Source organism: Symphalangus syndactylus, chromosome 19 (assembly GCF_028878055.3).
Source record: "Symphalangus syndactylus isolate Jambi chromosome 19, NHGRI_mSymSyn1-v2.1_pri, whole genome shotgun sequence".
Classification (NCBI taxonomy): Eukaryota; Metazoa; Chordata; class Mammalia; order Primates; family Hylobatidae; genus Symphalangus; species Symphalangus syndactylus.
In genome coordinates, this window is record NC_072434.2 from 19,158,102 (window position 1) to 19,174,614 (window position 16,513).

Sequence of the window (16,513 nt, forward strand, 5' to 3'; positions counted from 1 at the left end):
GGTAGTATCCTTTCTTATATGGGGGATTAGGGGTCTAGGAAACCAAGGCTGAAGCTACCAGCACTTTTTTTTTTTTGAGACAGAGTCTCATTCTGTCGCCAGGCTAGAGTGCAGTGGCGCAATCTTGGCCCACTGCAACCTCTGATTCCTGGCTTCAAGTGATTCTCCTACCTCAGCCTCCCGAGTAGCTGGGATTACAGGCATGCACCACCACACCCGGCTAATTTTTGTATTTTTAGTAGAGACGGGGTTTCACCATGTTGGCCAGGATGGTCTTGATCTCCTGACCTCTTGATCCACCCGCCTTCACCTCCCAAAGTGCTGGGATTACAGGTGTGAACCACTGCGCCCAGCTGCTCTACCAGCACTTTTAAAAGCCAAGCCTGGGCCGGGCACGGTGGCTCACTCTTGTAATCCCAGCACCTTGGGAGGCTGAGGCCAGATTACCCGAGGTCAGGAGTTCAAGACCAGCCTGGCCAACATGGCGAAACCCCATCTCTACTAAAAATACAAAAATTAACTGGGTGTGGTGGTGGGCGCCTGTGATCCCAGCTACTCAGGAGGCTGATGCAGAATTGCTTGAACCCAGGAGGTGGAGGTTGCAGTGAGTGGAGATCACGCCATTGCACTCCAGCCTGGGCGACACAGCAAGACTCCGTCTCAAAAAAAAAAAAGACCCAAAATTAAAATTGGCAATGGATGTGAGCATCAGTTTGTAGCAAAGGAAATAGGAATAGTCTTTAAACATGAAAAGGTGCCCAGCTTCACTCATAACAGAAAGGCTACATTCAGAATGTCTGTCACAAAAGAAAAAAGAAAGGCAAACCAAACTACACTGAAGTACTATTTCCCTTATTAGATTGGAAATGATGAAAAAATAGTGGTACTGTAAATTATTAAGCTCTATTTCTAGGTACTTATCCTCCATACAAACTTACATGTGTGGTATAATGTAATCATCACAACATCGTTTAAAATACCAAGATGGGAAGCAACCTAAATGTCTGTCAATAAGGACTATTATAAATTACTGCATCTTCATAGGGTGTAATTCTATGCAACTGTTATTAAGATTAAAGGTCTTTGTGTCCCGATATGAAATGATATCCAGTATGCATGATGAGAAAAAAGCAAGGTATAATATGCTTGAGATTTACTTCAAAATAACTCAGTGGAGCCAGCAGGGCCAGATCTCAGATAAGGCAAGCCTAAGGATTTAGCATAATTGTAGGAATCACAATCACATGTGCAAATACAAGCCTTGAAAAGTGACTACCTCCTTAAATTGTGCCCAAGTACCTTGCTTGCCTCACCCTCAGCCCAGCCAAGTACGTCAGAATAGGGGGTGATGGATAGTTGGTATGGTAAAGAAGAAAGAGGGTTGGCCATGAATCTGCAATTGTTGAAACTGGGTGATTATGTGTTTATTATACTTTAATTCTAAATACATTTGAAATTTTCTTTAATAAAAAAGGCAGGGTTCAGAATGTCATGTGTTTTACGCATGATATTGTATGGAAGTGTATTCACTTACACATGGCTAAAGTATCTCTGGAAGAATACCCGAGACACAGATAATGCAAAGTACTATGAAACATTTGTTTCCTTTTGTTATTGCAACTACTCATGTTCTTGTAAAACTTCATGACACACCTGAGATATCTGCAAAGTGGGCTTGAGAATCACTGGCTCAAATGAACATACCTCTGAGAAAGGAGTCTGCCAAACCTCCCAAATATTTCAGAACATTCTTCCTCTCAGCTTGAAGTTTCTTTCATCCCAACCAGAAGCTTCACAACTTGCTGAATGGCTGTGATTAACTATTCTTTACCATGTCACAGATTCAGACTCTGCAACATTTTAGCAGTTAAATCCAACCAAATCTAAATACCTTAGTAACAGACTCTCTCAGTAAACATAAATCCAAAAAAATTTTTTTTGAGATGGAGTCTTGCCCTATTGCTCAGGCTGGAGTGCAGTGGTGATTGCTCTCGGCTCACTGTAACCTCCGCCTTCCAGGTTCACACAATTCTCCTGCCTCAGCCTCCCAAGCAGCTGGGATTACAAGTGCATGCCACCCCACCCGGCTAATTTTTTTTTTTTTTAATTTTTTTTGCATACAAAAACAATAAACATTTTCTAAAAATACATACAAACAAAAAGATGCGTATCAAACATATTAGGAAAGTTGCACATGGGAAGTCAGGGAATAGAAATGGGGGTGGGAGTTAAAATAAATGAGAGAGGGACTTTATATGGATCAGTGATAATAACTCAATCCTCTATTTGACAAAGAAGAGGGAGAAGGAAGAGGAAGAAAAAGAAAGTGGGATAAAGGATCAGAAAGGGAGGAAAATAGAAAAAATTAGAGTATGACTCCAGGGTAGACCTGTTTTGTTGTCATTGAGTTGGTTGGTTGGTTTGTCTGTTGTATTCTTCATGTTTCGCCAAGTTGGCCAGACTGGTCTCGAACTCCTAGCCTGAAGTGATCAACCCGCCTCGCCCCCCAGAGTGCCGGGACCACAGGCGTGAGCCACCACGTCCAGCCCCCACATTGCTTCTGGCCTCCGTGGTAGACCTCCCAGACGGAGCAGCCAGGCAGAGGAGCTCCTCACTTCTACCCAGACACGGGGCGGCCGGGCAGAGGGGCTCCTCACTTCCCAGACGGGGCGGCCAGGCAGAGACGCTCCTCACTTCTTCCCAGACGATAGGTGGCCGGGCAGAGGCGCTCCTCACTTCCCAGACGATGGGTGGTCGGGCAGAGGTGCTCCCCACTTCCCAGACGATGGGTGGCCGGGCAGAGGCGCTCCTCACTTCCCAGACGGTGGGTGGCCTGGCAGAGGCGCTCCTCACTTCCCAGACGATGCCACCCGGCTAATTTTTTTGTACTTTTAGTGAAGATGGGGTTTTGCCATGTTGGCCAGGTTGGTCTCAAACTTCTGACCTCAGGTGATCCACCCACCTCGGCCTCCCAAAGTGCTGGGATTACAGGCGTGAGCCACCGTACCCAGCCAAAATTACTTTTTTTAAATGTAAAACTAAATTCTGGATTGCTGTTCTTATTTAGGGTCATTACTTACTTTTTGCCCACCTTATTGAACAATGTTAAGAGAATGGTCAAGGATTTTTATTGTGCTCATGCCCCTTAACTAATATCATTTTGCAAATTCAAAATAAATTGCGGTTTGGAGTTAATTATTAATTATTAATGCAGTTAAATGTCTGGGTTGTAGGAACTTTCAAAGAGTTATTGAGCAGCTTCATAAAGTCAAGATTTTAAAAAACACTCTTGAAAAGATCTACTAATCAAACCCAATGGCACATAATATATAAACATACTGACCCTGAAACTTCAGTGGGGGAATAGTCATCTTTAATGTACTGTATAATTTAGTGTCAAAATGAGTATGTGAATTGAAGATACACAATAAATACTCAATAAATGTTAGCTAATTTAAGTGTTACCTATTAAGCAGTTACAACTGGAGACCATGTATTTCCTGTTGCTACAGCCAAATTCAAAGCAATCAAATACTTTACAGAACTGCAGAATCGTTGGCTGGGCGTGGTGGCTCACACCTGTAATCCCAGCACTTTGGGAGGCCGAGGAAGGCATATTACTTGAGGTCAGGGGTTCCAGACCAGCCTGGCCAACATGGTGAAATCCTGTCTCCGCTAAAAATACAAAAATTAGCCAGGTGTGGTGGTGCAACCCTGTAATCCCAGCTACTGAGGAGGCTGAGGCAGAAGAATCGCTTGAAACTGGGAGGCAAGAGTTGCAGTGAGCCAAGATCGTGCCACTCTGCATTCTAGCCTGGGCAACAGAGTGAGACTCTGTCTCAAAAAAAAAACACCCTGCAGAATTATTCTGGCAAAATAAAGCCACCATTTTAGAAAAGGATCATGGAACTCTGATCAATATATTAATAGATCAAGCTTTGTTACTGCAGTTGTAATTATTAAACATCAGTCTTATCTTTCAAATACTGATCAAGATGAAAACACACTATGTTCTAGCTTTAAAGAAGAACCACTGAGATTTAGGGTTAAGGCTAGAACTTTAGGAATTATTATCTTGAGATAAAATATATGAAACATAAAACTATCTTCATTATTTCTGGCTATAACCAAACTGGAACATTTGGGCCCTTTTCTTACTGTTATAATGAAAAACTATCACTCAAAACTATAGTCTTTTGCTTTTTGTGAAAAGTTGATTCAACTTGTTGGGACGACTTTTAGACTAATAGGAAAAATCTATGTTCTTTGGTAGCTAACAAACATATGCTTTCCCACAATTTTAAAAATTGGCCGGGCGCGGTGGCTCACGCTTGTAATCCCAGCACTTTGGGAGGCCGAGGCGGGCGGATCACGAGGTCAGGAGATCGAGACCACGGTGAAACCCCGTCCCTACTAAAAAAATACAAAAAATTAGCCGGGCGTGGTGGCGGGCGCCTGTAGTCCCAGCTACTCGGAGAGGCTGAGGCAGGAGAATGGCGTGAACCCGGGAGGCGGAGCTTGCAGTGAGCCGAGATCGCGCCACTGCACTCCAGCCTGGGCGAAAGAGCAAGACTCCGTCTCAAAAAAAAAAAAAAAAAAAAAAAAAAAAATTGGCACACATATTAAGAAACCTGGACTTCCGTAAATTAAATTTCTTATCTGCTGCACCTTATGCTTGAAAATTCCAAATCGTTGACTCTAAAGATCAAGTTTATTCATTTATTTATTTTTTATCAGCCTCTTGAGCCAGAGTAGGCCCAGAGAGACTCCCTAAGATCACTTTTAAACCCTCCCTCCTTTTAAAAACTTAATGGCATTGCTTGAGTTACAATACTAAGGAGTAAGTATCTGTGTCAGAAAAAAAATCCTCACATTATAATAATATAAATTCTTACCTAAAGCATATGCAGCTAAAACTGAGCAAACTTGTAAATTTGGCAATATATCCAGGTGAAAGGTTCCTAAGCCAAATAATAACTGAAATTCGGGCACTTACACGAAAGGCCAATAGCATTCTGATTGGGGTCTCTTGTCAAGGTGGATCCTAGGCTGATATGATGATGTAAGATTACTTAGCTCACAACATCAAGACTTTCCTACATCAGTTTTATTTAAAACACAAACAAGTATTTCTCTTTCTGTAAGGGCAAATGGTTCAAATAATGCAGAACATGAAACATTGACTAATACAAGTGCTTTAAATATGAAACAAAATTATTTTTTAAAAAAGCAAAAGAATAAAGAATATATACAAAAGGGACCTGGAATCTGTAAGCTGATTCCAAAAACGAAATAAGTAGAAAATCCGTGGTGAAACCTGAACATTCTACCCCTGCTTTGGAGAAGGGCTATCATACAACATTCAGTCAGCTGAAGATGGATTGGTAGAGGTGTGTCTATACATAAATTTCAAGTCATTTTTGCTTGTGCAGAATCATCTCAATCTTCCCAAGACTGAATGGGCAGTCCTGTGGCTTTCTTCCTTTTCCATATTCCCAACAAGGCTACGTGAAGTTCAACTCTTGATGAGCCGCTTACAACAGCAGTTCCTTAGGAGCCAACATGACAGGTGGGTCAGATTTCCCTATGAGAAACAAAACTGGCCACCTACAGCAAAATATCAAAATGGGTAAGTCCTTCCTTCCTCCTCCTCCTGATTATATACAACATATCTCCTTTCAAGACTCTTATTCCCATCATGCTTATTCCTTCACAAATCTAAACCTTGAGGTGATATGAAGGAAACCAACATCAAGAAAAGAAAACTCAATTCAGAAATGAAGAAAACTGGCAGGTATACAATACACCCCCAGAGCATCTCAATATCCCTGGCACAGTACAATTCAGTGTACTGCTATAGCCCATAGATAAATATTGGCAGCTTGAATAAGCTCATTTTTTCCCTCAGGTGGTTAAAGGCCACCAAATAAATACTGGGCAACAGGGGTTTGTTGGGAGAGTTAGAAATAAAAAATTAACCAAATTTTGTCCCTGTGTTAATTCAATGCCAGTAAGGAGGCAAGTACTGAAGAAGAAAAGGGACAATTTTCATACTAAAAAAGAATTCCTCTAATCATGTCACCATCTCATATAATGAAATCCAGGGAATCCCAGAAATAGAAAATTAGTTTCAGGGGACCCCTGAGGCACTTTAAAGCCTTTTAAAAAATTACAGTAATAATAAATTAGATATTGCTCTTCAGAGGCTAACAGAGCAGCAGAAGCATCAAGATCAGGTCCAAAGAGTTATGCCCACATTACAGGCTTCCTGAGCTGCTCAGCCCTCTTTAAAGCTTAGTTGAATCTCTAAATACCTTTAAAAAGACATACAATTTAACACAGACTGAGTGGGTATTTTTGTTTAGTGGTAGCATAAAATTTGGTCCTTAATGGTAGCAGCTGTCTTCATCCATTTCAAACTCAGGGAATATTAAGTACATCAAGACAATACATAAAGAATACAACAAAGGAGAAAAACGCCAAAACTGACAAACACCTCAAGGAGTCACTAAGTTCACTTGCACCCTTTCACTTGATCTCCCTCTCAGTCTCTTTTTTGTGGAGAGAAGGGTATGACAAAACTTTTTTCTCATCATTGGGTATGATAAACAATGGCATCGAATGGACAAAATGGTTATAAAGTAACTTTAAAAATCTGACCCCAAGGAATCCAGGACACATACAGATAATTCAGAGGTATACTGATTTGGGGCAAATTCTAGACTAAAGAAATGATCATCTCAGGTAAATGTTACAATAGATGAAACTAAGTCCAGTTTTTTGGCGATTTTTTTTTTAAAGTGTCCTCACTACCACCTTCAGCTATCAATCATTTCTGATAGCTCAAGCAGAAGGTCATCTTCATCCTTCCCAGGATCCAGGTCAATCTCAGCTTCCAATTTGCCTCCTGAAATCTCCCATATTAGTTTCTCAAAATCATCCTCCACAGAGAGTGGGGGCTTTCCTGTTGAGGCAGAGCTGAGTCGGCGAGTTTTCACGCTCATTTGGGATGAGGAAGGGCCAGACACCTCTGGGGGTGAGGAATCTGAAGAGGACTGGGTTGGAGGCAGCACAAGACTGTAAGAAAAAAAAGATTATTAGAAAACTGCCCTTTTTTCAATAGTTGGCTGAATCACCTAGTCTCATGGACACAAAGAGTGAGCAAAAATTTGTTTCTAAGAACATACATAAAGAAATAATTCTTTTACTGATTTGGGATCAAGCATTTTTTTTTTTTGAGGCAGTCTCCCTTTGTCACCCAGGCTGGAGTGTAGTGGTACAATCATGGCTCACTCCAGCCTCGACCTTCTGGGCTCAAGCGATCATTCTGCCTCCGCCTCCCAAGTAGACGGGTCTACAGGTGTGTGTCACCATGTGATTTTTTTTTTTTTTATTTCTTTGATTTTTATTAGAGACAAGACCTCACTATGTTGTCCAGGCTGGTCTTGAACTCCTGAGCTCAAGTGATTCTCCAGCCCCAGTCTCCCAAAGTGTTGGGATTACAGGCATAAGCCGCCTTGCCTGGCCAGCACCAAGCACTTTTATAACTCAAAGTAGGTGTTAAAGACATCTTTCAGGGGCTGGGCATGGTAGCTCACACCTGTAATCCCAGCACTTTGGGAGGACGAGGAAGGTGGATCACTTGAGCTCAGGACTTTGAGACCACCCTGGACAATGCGGCAAAACCCTGTCACTACTAAAAATACAAAAATTAGCTAGGCCTTGTGGCAGGCACCTGTAATCCCAGCTACTTGGGAGGCTGAGGCAGGAGAATTGCTTGAACCTGGGAAGTGGAGGTTGCAGTGAGCAGAGACTGTGCCACTGCACTCCAGTCTGGGTGACACAGTGAGATGCTGCCTCAAACAAAAAAACAAAAAACATCTGTTAGGTAATATAGCAAAATGTAAACAATGGCACCAAAGAAGAAAGCAACCCTAAATTTTCATACTTTCTTGCAATTAATTTGAAGTGCAACAGATTTATTTGAATGTTGCTAAAGTTATTTATCAGTGTTATTCTCTAGAGAGCCTAAACAATAACAGGGGCCTGGAGTCTGTTAAGAAAGAATTACAAAGCATTACCTGTCTCTAGGATTTTCTACTTCAGGCACAGTGACTGATTTGTCCTCAGAGACAAGCGGGACAACAGCCTACAAAAGGAAGAGTCAGGTAATTCAGTGAGAGTCAGGCTTTTTAATTTGAGCATATTCATTTTCTTTTGCTGCCTTCTTAGAATTGTGGCTATGATTCTTTAAGCCTGTGAATCTAAGAATCGATAATCTAAAGGTTGAGTATATAAATAAGCAAAATACCTTGCCACCTAAAAATTAGCTTTTAAAAAATCCTGTCCTGCTACTTCACAAATATCAAACTGTAAGTATAAAATACAGTAGTAACCCAAATTACTAAAATGCTAGGAAATGCCAGGAAGTGATATACACAAGATAGAATGCTAATGGAGAGTTAGTCTTTCCTGCTTTCCTACCACACAGAATGAAACACCACAAAGTGAATATACTTCTTACCACAGCTGCCTTTTTGGCTGGGGGTTCCTGTAGGACACTGCTGGAGCTGAGTGGCTTCACAGCGGCAATGACAGCAGGGTGCATCTCCACTGCCTTACGTTTTGGGGCCAATTTGGGGGATGACACAACTTTAACCACAGATGGCTTCACGTTCACTTTGGGTTTAGCTACAAAGGGCAGAAAATATCTGATAAGCAGTGAGAATAAACTCTTTTAAATGGAGAATAATTCAGAATAAAATATCAAAACTCCTTCAGTACTAGAAATACCACAAATAATTTATTTAAAAAGAGACTGAAAATGATTCAAAGGCAATTTGTGGTCACATGGTGGTCACTACAGGTGGTCACCATGTAGATATAATACCACTTAAATTTGTTACCATTCCTCTATTCCTTGTTTTTATTCAATACCAGAGGAAAGATGCACCATAGAAAGTTTTACACAAAGCTTTTTAAATAGCAATTTTAAATTCTGAGAAAAGAATTCATCTCGTTTTGCCTTTGTATAAAAATATCAGAAATATTACTATCTACCTGTGGATAGAAGGCAAATGAAATTCAACCCAGTTGTTGCCAGGAAGTTACTGGCAACAACTGGGTTGAATTTGGTAATTTTGATAACCTAAAGCAATACACACTATAGAAATACTTGCCTTTACCCCTTTTTTCCAAGGTCTGTGCTGCACATTTCACATTCAATACTGAGTCTCCAATCCCTGAGGTTTCTACCTCCACCTTCTGGGATGACTTTGTGGGAAGCCGCTTGGTCAGGTGCCGTGTGATTCCTGGCACAGCAGTGAGCACTGGTTTCTCTGCCACTTGGGTATTACAAGAGGCTACATCTCCCCGAAGAGGTGTCAAGACTGATTTTTCCCTCTCCTGCTGTTTCTGCATGTGCTTCTCTCTCATGGTCTCACATCTCTTGACTTGAATTTTAGTGATGTCAACTCTTGTGGTCTCACCTGAAGCCTGTGGATAAATTTGAATGACAGAATTAAAATCTGGTACCTATAATAACCTGTATGATATAAGTACCAGGCCAACATCGAAGTTAAGCAGAATCTCACATGATCCAGAATCTGAGAGAAAAGCTCTTTATTTGATGTTAAATAGAAAATACCCTGTTAAAGATGAAATATTAGAATTACAGATGTATGGAATAATAAAAAACCCAGATTCCACAGGCTAGACAACCATGACTCTAAGTCAAATACTAATGATTCCTAAATAATCAAAGACTTGCACAAAGATTTATGTACAAAGATATTATTTTATTTATAATTGTGTAAAACAAAATCTGAATGTCCAGAAAAAGACTGTATTTGTATAACGGAGAATCATGTGGTCAGTAAAAACAAACTTCTTGAAGAATTATTAACATGGTAAAGTTAAAGCAGGCTGTAAAATGATACACTGTAGAGTTCTCGATTATGTTCTAAACATGGGTTTAACATTAAACAAATTCACATGCATGCATATATAAACAAAAAGGTCGAAGAAGGCCAAGTGTGGTGGCTCACACGTGTAATCCCAACACTTTGGGAGGCCAAGGCAGGTGGATCACTTGAGGCCAGAAGTTTGAGACCACTCTGGTCAACATGGAGAAACCCTGTCTCTACTAAAAATACAAAAATTAGTCAGGCTTGGTGGTGCATGCCTTTGATCCCAGCTACATGGGAGGCTGAGGCACAAGAATAGCTTGAACCCAGGAGGCAAAGGTTGCAGTGAACCGAGATCATGCCACTGCACTCCAGCCTGGGCAACACAGCGAGACTGAAAAAGCTCGAAGAAATCCATGGAAAAGATAATGATGGTTACATCTGAGTTGTATATTTTTAGAGTTTGTTCATTTTTAAAAAAAATAAAATTCCCGACTTTTGTATGATGCATAGCATTAGAAAACACTCAGTTAAAAAAATATTAATGGCCAATTCAACAAAAAACTTTATTTTTTGTATCTTTAGTAAAGACGGGGTTTCACCATGTTAGCCAGGATGGTCTCGATCTCCTGACCTCAAGATCCACCCGCCTCGGCCTCCCAAAGTGCTGGGATTACAGGCGTGAGCCACTGCGCCCGGCAAACAAAAAAACTTTAAAAGGGCAGCAAATACTGATATACATAGAACTATAGGAAATTCTCATAAGAAATTGTAAGGAAAAAGAAAGACTGTTTACCTAATATATGAGTGAAGTACTTAGAAATTTACTGTAAGGTAAAACTACCAATTATCTAGCCTTTGTTTGCCATGAACAAAACCATACAATGATCTTAAATTTACCTCTTTAGCTTCTGTTCTAATACTGCTCTGAGAATCAACTTCATTTCCTTCCTGAAGGTTCTTCTCTTCTTTTATCCCTATATTCACATTAAAGACATCATTAGTTATTTTATTTAAGCTGCAACTTCATGATAGATATGTTAAACAAAACTTTATTTAACGAAAGTAGTAAGGACAAATAAAATTACAGATAAAGCCCATCTGTGCTCCTAAAGTCTCAAAATACACATTAAAATAGCAAAGGTTGGCTGGGCATAGTGGCTTACACCTGTAATCCCAGCACTTTGGGACACTGAAGCGAGCAGATCACACTTGAGGTGAGGAGTTTGAGACTAGCCTGGCCAAGGTGCTGAAATCCCATCTCTATTAAAAATACAAAAATTAGCGAGGTGTGGTGGCGCATGCCTGTAGCCCCAGCTACTCGGGAGGCTGAGGCAGGAGAATCGCTTGAACCTAGGAAGTGGAGGCTACAGTGAGCCAAGATCACGCCACTGCACTGCAGCCTGGGTGACAGAGTGAGACTCTGTCTCAAAAATAAAATAAAACAAAATAGCAAAGGTCTACATAGCACTATTGAAAAACTTCATTTAATTCAGTGTTTTCAATGTTATCTGAGTAAAGAAAGGTTGTCAAACAACTCCTAGGGAGATCCCATGGAACACTCCTCTGGAATATTATGTGGGGACGTGGTACTAGAGACCAAGTTCTCGTTACCTGTTCTTTTGGTGATTCGCAGCAGCCGCCTTGCCCCTGGAGTGGCCTCATGTTGAGATGGGGAGCTGGTGCTGCTCTCAGAGCTCTGCTGCACCCTCAGTGCCTTCTCCAGTTTAATTTCTTCCAGCGTCTTGATGTGCACCTCCTGCATAGACTTTGTTTTACCTGCAGGCTCCTCTGATTGTCCTTTGCTGGCAACAATGGGTGGCAAAACAACTGTTTTTTTAATTTCACTATCAGTCTTTAGCTTGATGCAAGTTGTATCCTTTTTGCTTTTTTGTCTCTCTGCTTCCTGCTGCCGATGTTTTTTTTCAGCCAGGACCTCAGAGAAGGTTTTGATACGGATAGTGGAGGAGCTTCTTGCTCCTGAAGTAGAGTCATCAGTTTTTGAAGGTCCTTCTGTCTTGAGTTTAGTTTGCAATTCTCCACGTTTCTGACTGGCTCTTTCAAGAAGAATTTCTTCTAATGTCTTCACATGGATCTCACCAACTTTATTAACTTTCTCTGTTTTCATAGGAGAAAAACATGTCATTATACTTGAAGTTCATCTCTTACTGACTTATGATCTCTCTATTCTTGGATCAAGACAGTCCAACAGAGAGCTATCATTTAAGCAGGCAATTAAAAGGATCAAAAGGGTAACATTATTTCTTTTCTTTCTTTTTTTTAAGATAGAGTCTCACTCTGTTACCCAGGCTGGAGTGCAGTGGTATAATCTCAGCTCACTGCAACCTCTGCCTCCCAGGGTTCAAGTGATTCTCCTGCCTCAGCCTCCTAAGTAGCTGGGACTACAGGCACCCACCACCAAGCCCAGCTAATTGTTTCTATTTCAATTTTAGATTACTGCAAGTTCCAGGCAGTGGTCCTCAAGGAAAACTCTTTGGAGGCAAAAATTGATTTGTATTTCTATTCAGAGCTTATTCTTCAGAAACTGAAAGCCATTTATTAGTTGGATAAATTTGTCATTATAAATCTTAACAAAAATAGCAATAAATTCTTCATTAACTTATGGCTATAAACATATAATGAACACTGGGCTAGAAATACAATGGTAAGCAAAATAAAATCTCCACATGTAATTTACAGTCTAACAGATCAATAATTAAACAAGCTATAGGTACGGTAATGATAACTGCTTTGATAAGGGAGGTATAATGCTATAAAAGGACACAGCAGGAACACCTACGCTTGTCTACAAGGAAATGATATTAAATTTAAAGGATAAAAAGAAGGTAAAACAGGTGACAAGATAGAAGAAAAATGCAGAAGGCCCAGAAATTCGCATGCCACTGAAGAGCTATTTTCAATGATACATTAATTGTTCTACATCTGTCTAAACTGAAGAGCAAATGTCACACTTCACAGACAGAACCATTCTCATTACTGAAGGGCTAAGAAAATAAATAATGAAAAGAGATAGTGCTATGAAATAAATGATAATTTGGAGATCATACACATATATATGTAATCACTGAATAACAGCTTTTAACGACCCCCCACCCCAAAAAAAAAATTATATCCTTTCAAAATCTTTTTTGTTTTTTTTGGTAGAGACAAGGTCTTGCCATGTGGCCCAGGCTAGTCTACAAACTCCCGGCTTCAAGTGATCCTTCTGCCTCAGCCAATCAAAGTGCTGGGATTACAGGTGTGAGCCACCATACCCAATCTGAAATCTTTTTTTTTTTTTTTTTTTTTTTTTTTTGAGACGGAGTCTCGCTCTGTCGCCCAGGCTGGAGTGCAGTGGCGCAGTCTCGGCTCACTGCAAGCTCCGCCTCCCGGGTTCACGCCATTCTCCTGCCTCAGCCTCTCCGAGTAGCTGGGACTACAGGCGTCCGCCACTACGCCCGGCTAATTTTTTTTGTATTTTTAGCAGAGACGAGGTTTCAGCGTGGTCTCGATCTCCTGACCTCATGATCCGCCCGCCTCGGCCTCCCAAAGTGCTGGGATTACAAGCGTGAGCCACTGAGCCCGGCCCCTGAAATCTTAAATAAACTGTGTTCTGTCTCACTTTCCAAGCTCTTGAGTATACTATTCCCTCTACTTGGAGTATTCCCTGATGATCTCATTTCTCTTGATACCTGTGTTTTTTTTTGTTTGTTTTCTTTTTTTTTTTTTTGAGACAGAGTTTTGCTCTGTTGCCCAGGCTGGAGTGTGCAGTTGTGTCGTCTTGACTCACTGCAACCTACACCTCCTGGGTTCAAGTGATTCTCTGCCTCAGCCTCCGGAGTAGCTGGGCCTGCAGGCGCCCACAACCACGCCTGGCTAATTTTTGTATTTTTTTGTAGAGACAGGGTTTTGCCATGTTGGCCAGGCTGGTCTCAAAACTCCTGGTCTCAAGGGATTTGCCTGCCTGGCCTCCCAAGGTGCTGGGATTACAGGCGTGAGCCACCACGCTGGACCTGGTTAGTTTCCACTGAATTCAGCTTAAAACCTGATATCCTCCAATTTAGTTTTTCTGATCAGAGCACTGAACACTCAGTACACTATAATTGCCTGTTAACTTCAACCACACTAAAGACTTCATGAGAACAACAACTATATTTAGGTACCTGCAATATTGCAAAGGAAGCACTCACTTACTGAATTATTTCTTCAAGTTCTTTAATAAAAAATTGCAAATTCTTTCAATCCAAGGTGGCAAACATTTCAAAATTACCACTCCAAGAAAGTACAACATGAATGGTGACACAGAGGCCCTGTTTCTCTCCCCTACCAAAACTTCATTGAAATGATAAAACATTAAAAATAAATCCACACTAGCAATGAGAAATAAGGATGTCACTGGCAGAGCATACATCTTGCAGAATTTCTAAAACAGAAAGCAGATGTCTGAATTTACAGAAAAATGGAAAAATAATAGTTAAAACCACAGGCTGAGTTCTGTTCCACCCAATACAGTCAAAGGAAACTGCCAAACTTGGGTTAACTAATATTAAAAGCAACGGTGGGATGTGACATAACCATTAGGGTAGAAATTTAAGGACCGCCTACAGAACAGTTGGGCCAGTCATGACCTCCTCCTGAGACCTGCTCCCTAAAAAGAGGCAAGTTTGCCCACGAAGAGCACATTATGAAGATGTTGGGGCTGGAGAGAAGTAAAGCGTGAAAATCCCAAGCTTTCACAATACCAAGCAGAAAAAGGGGAGGGAGGAGGGATAAAAGTAAACAGCAAATCTGAAAAAGGAAAAAAGTTGTTTCCACTCAGAAAATAAAGTCTTACTGCAGCAATTGTATGAGCCCCCAGACTTCCCATCTTCAGTCCATACAAGCTGCCTGTTAGTACACCCTCTCCATTTAGCCAGACGTAAATTAAGTCTCCCAGTCAGGAGAGAGGACAACTTGGGGAAAGGGTCTTTAAAATGAAAGGAAACCCAAGCCAGGTACTTACAACTGTGGAAAAACAACAATATTTAAGATAAACCAAAATAAATAAAAAGAAGTGGTTAAGCAGCCAAAATCATACACAAACTTTTTAAAATAAAAATAAAGATTTGAATTAGAAGTATCAGAGCAGGCCAGGTGCAGTGACTCACACCTGTAATCCCAGCACTTTGGGAGGCCGAGGCAGGCAGCTCACTTGAGGTCAGGAGTTGGAGACTAGCCTGGCCAACATGGTGAAACCCCGTCTCTACTAAAAATAGAAGTTAGCCAGGTGTGATTGCGCATGCCTGTAATCCCAGTTACTTGGAAGGCTGAGACAGGAGAATCGCTTTAACCTGGGAGGCAGAGGTTGCAGTGAGCTGAGGTCGTGCCACTGCACTCCAGCCTGGATGAAAGTGAGACTGTCTCAAACAAAAAAATAAATAAATAAATAAAAAATAAAGGCGGGCGGGGTGGCTCACGCCTGTAATCCCAGCACTTTGGAAGGCCAAATTGGGCAGATCACCTGAGGTCAGGAGTTCGAGACCAGCCTGACCAACATGGAGAAGCCCCGTTTCTACTAAAAATACAAAATTAGCCGGGCGTGGTAGCGCATGCCTGTAATCCCAGCTACTCGGAAGGGTGAGGCAGGAGAATCACTTGAATCTGGGAGGCAGAGGTTGCAGTGAGCCGAGATCGCACCATTGCACTCCAGCCTGGGCAACAAGAGCGAAACTCCATCTCATAAAAAAAGAAGAAATCCCAGGCTGAGAATAAAGAAAAAAAAATAAGAGAACAAAGAAAGTTCTTGAAAAATAAAAATACAAGTGCCAAAATAAATTCATGTGAAGGACTGGATAATAAAGATAAGGCTGGCCCCAAATCAGCCATTTAAAAAGGCATAGGCAAAGTATATATAGCCCATATGGCCACCACCTAATTTTGTAAATGAAGTTTTGCTGGAACACACCAGCAGTCATTCATTTACATATTGCATACATATGCATATGGCTGCTTTCACTCTACAATGGCAGAGTGGGGTAGCTGCAATACTGTGGATTGCAAAGTTATTTATATCTGACCCTTTACAGAAAAAAATTGTCAATTCCTTGTCTAAAAAATAAAGTTGAACAAAGCTCACAAAAGGTTAGCCAAAAACAAAGAAGCAAAAAGTATAAAGAGACATGCAGGCATATGTCCCAAAGTTCCAACATCTATCTAATACAAATTTCACAAGGAGAAAACAAAAAGAAATGTGGAGCAGTCATACTCAAAAGAAATTAATGTTTTCTAGAGCTAAAGAAGACAAATCTTTAGATTCAAAGGGCCCACTGAATCAGTATTTATGTATTTACTGAATCAGTATTTATGATAAATACGGATTATCATAAATACTGATTTAGCAGAATGAACAAAAATGATCCAGGTTTGATCCACAACAGTGAACCTGCGGCATACTAGGGAGAGATAAAACCTAGAAATCTCTGAATAACTCAGGTTGCATACAACAGAATAAAAATGTCCAACATCGGACTCCCTTTTTATGATGCTAATATAACTTTAACATCCAAATCAGATAAGGATGGGGGATAAAAAGTAACCTAACGTGGCTAACACCATTCATAAATAGAGAT

General features: G+C 40.8%; 1 protein-coding gene across 2 annotated transcripts in view; it reads right to left on the reverse strand.

The window, feature by feature from the left end:
* Positions 1 to 5,089: 5,089 nt before the first annotated feature.
* ZC3H11A (zinc finger CCCH-type containing 11A) overlaps positions 5,090 to 16,513 on the reverse strand; it is a 36,319-nt gene continuing 24,895 nt past the window's right edge. The window contains exons 11-16 of one of the 2 annotated variants that reach the window (XM_055234879.2): positions 11,520 to 12,023; positions 10,806 to 10,882; positions 9,186 to 9,495; positions 8,525 to 8,691; positions 8,082 to 8,149; positions 5,090 to 7,077 (exon numbers count right to left, since the gene is read on the reverse strand). In XM_055234879.2, coding sequence (XP_055090854.1) covers positions 6,819 to 7,077; positions 8,082 to 8,149; positions 8,525 to 8,691; positions 9,186 to 9,495; positions 10,806 to 10,882; positions 11,520 to 12,023 — 1,385 coding nt within the window. In that variant the 3' untranslated portion in view covers positions 5,090 to 6,818. Of the gene's footprint in view, positions 7,078 to 8,081; positions 8,150 to 8,524; positions 8,692 to 9,179; positions 9,496 to 10,805; positions 10,883 to 11,519; positions 12,024 to 16,513 lie in introns of both variants that reach the window. The other variant, XM_055234878.2, reaches the window with a different exon arrangement.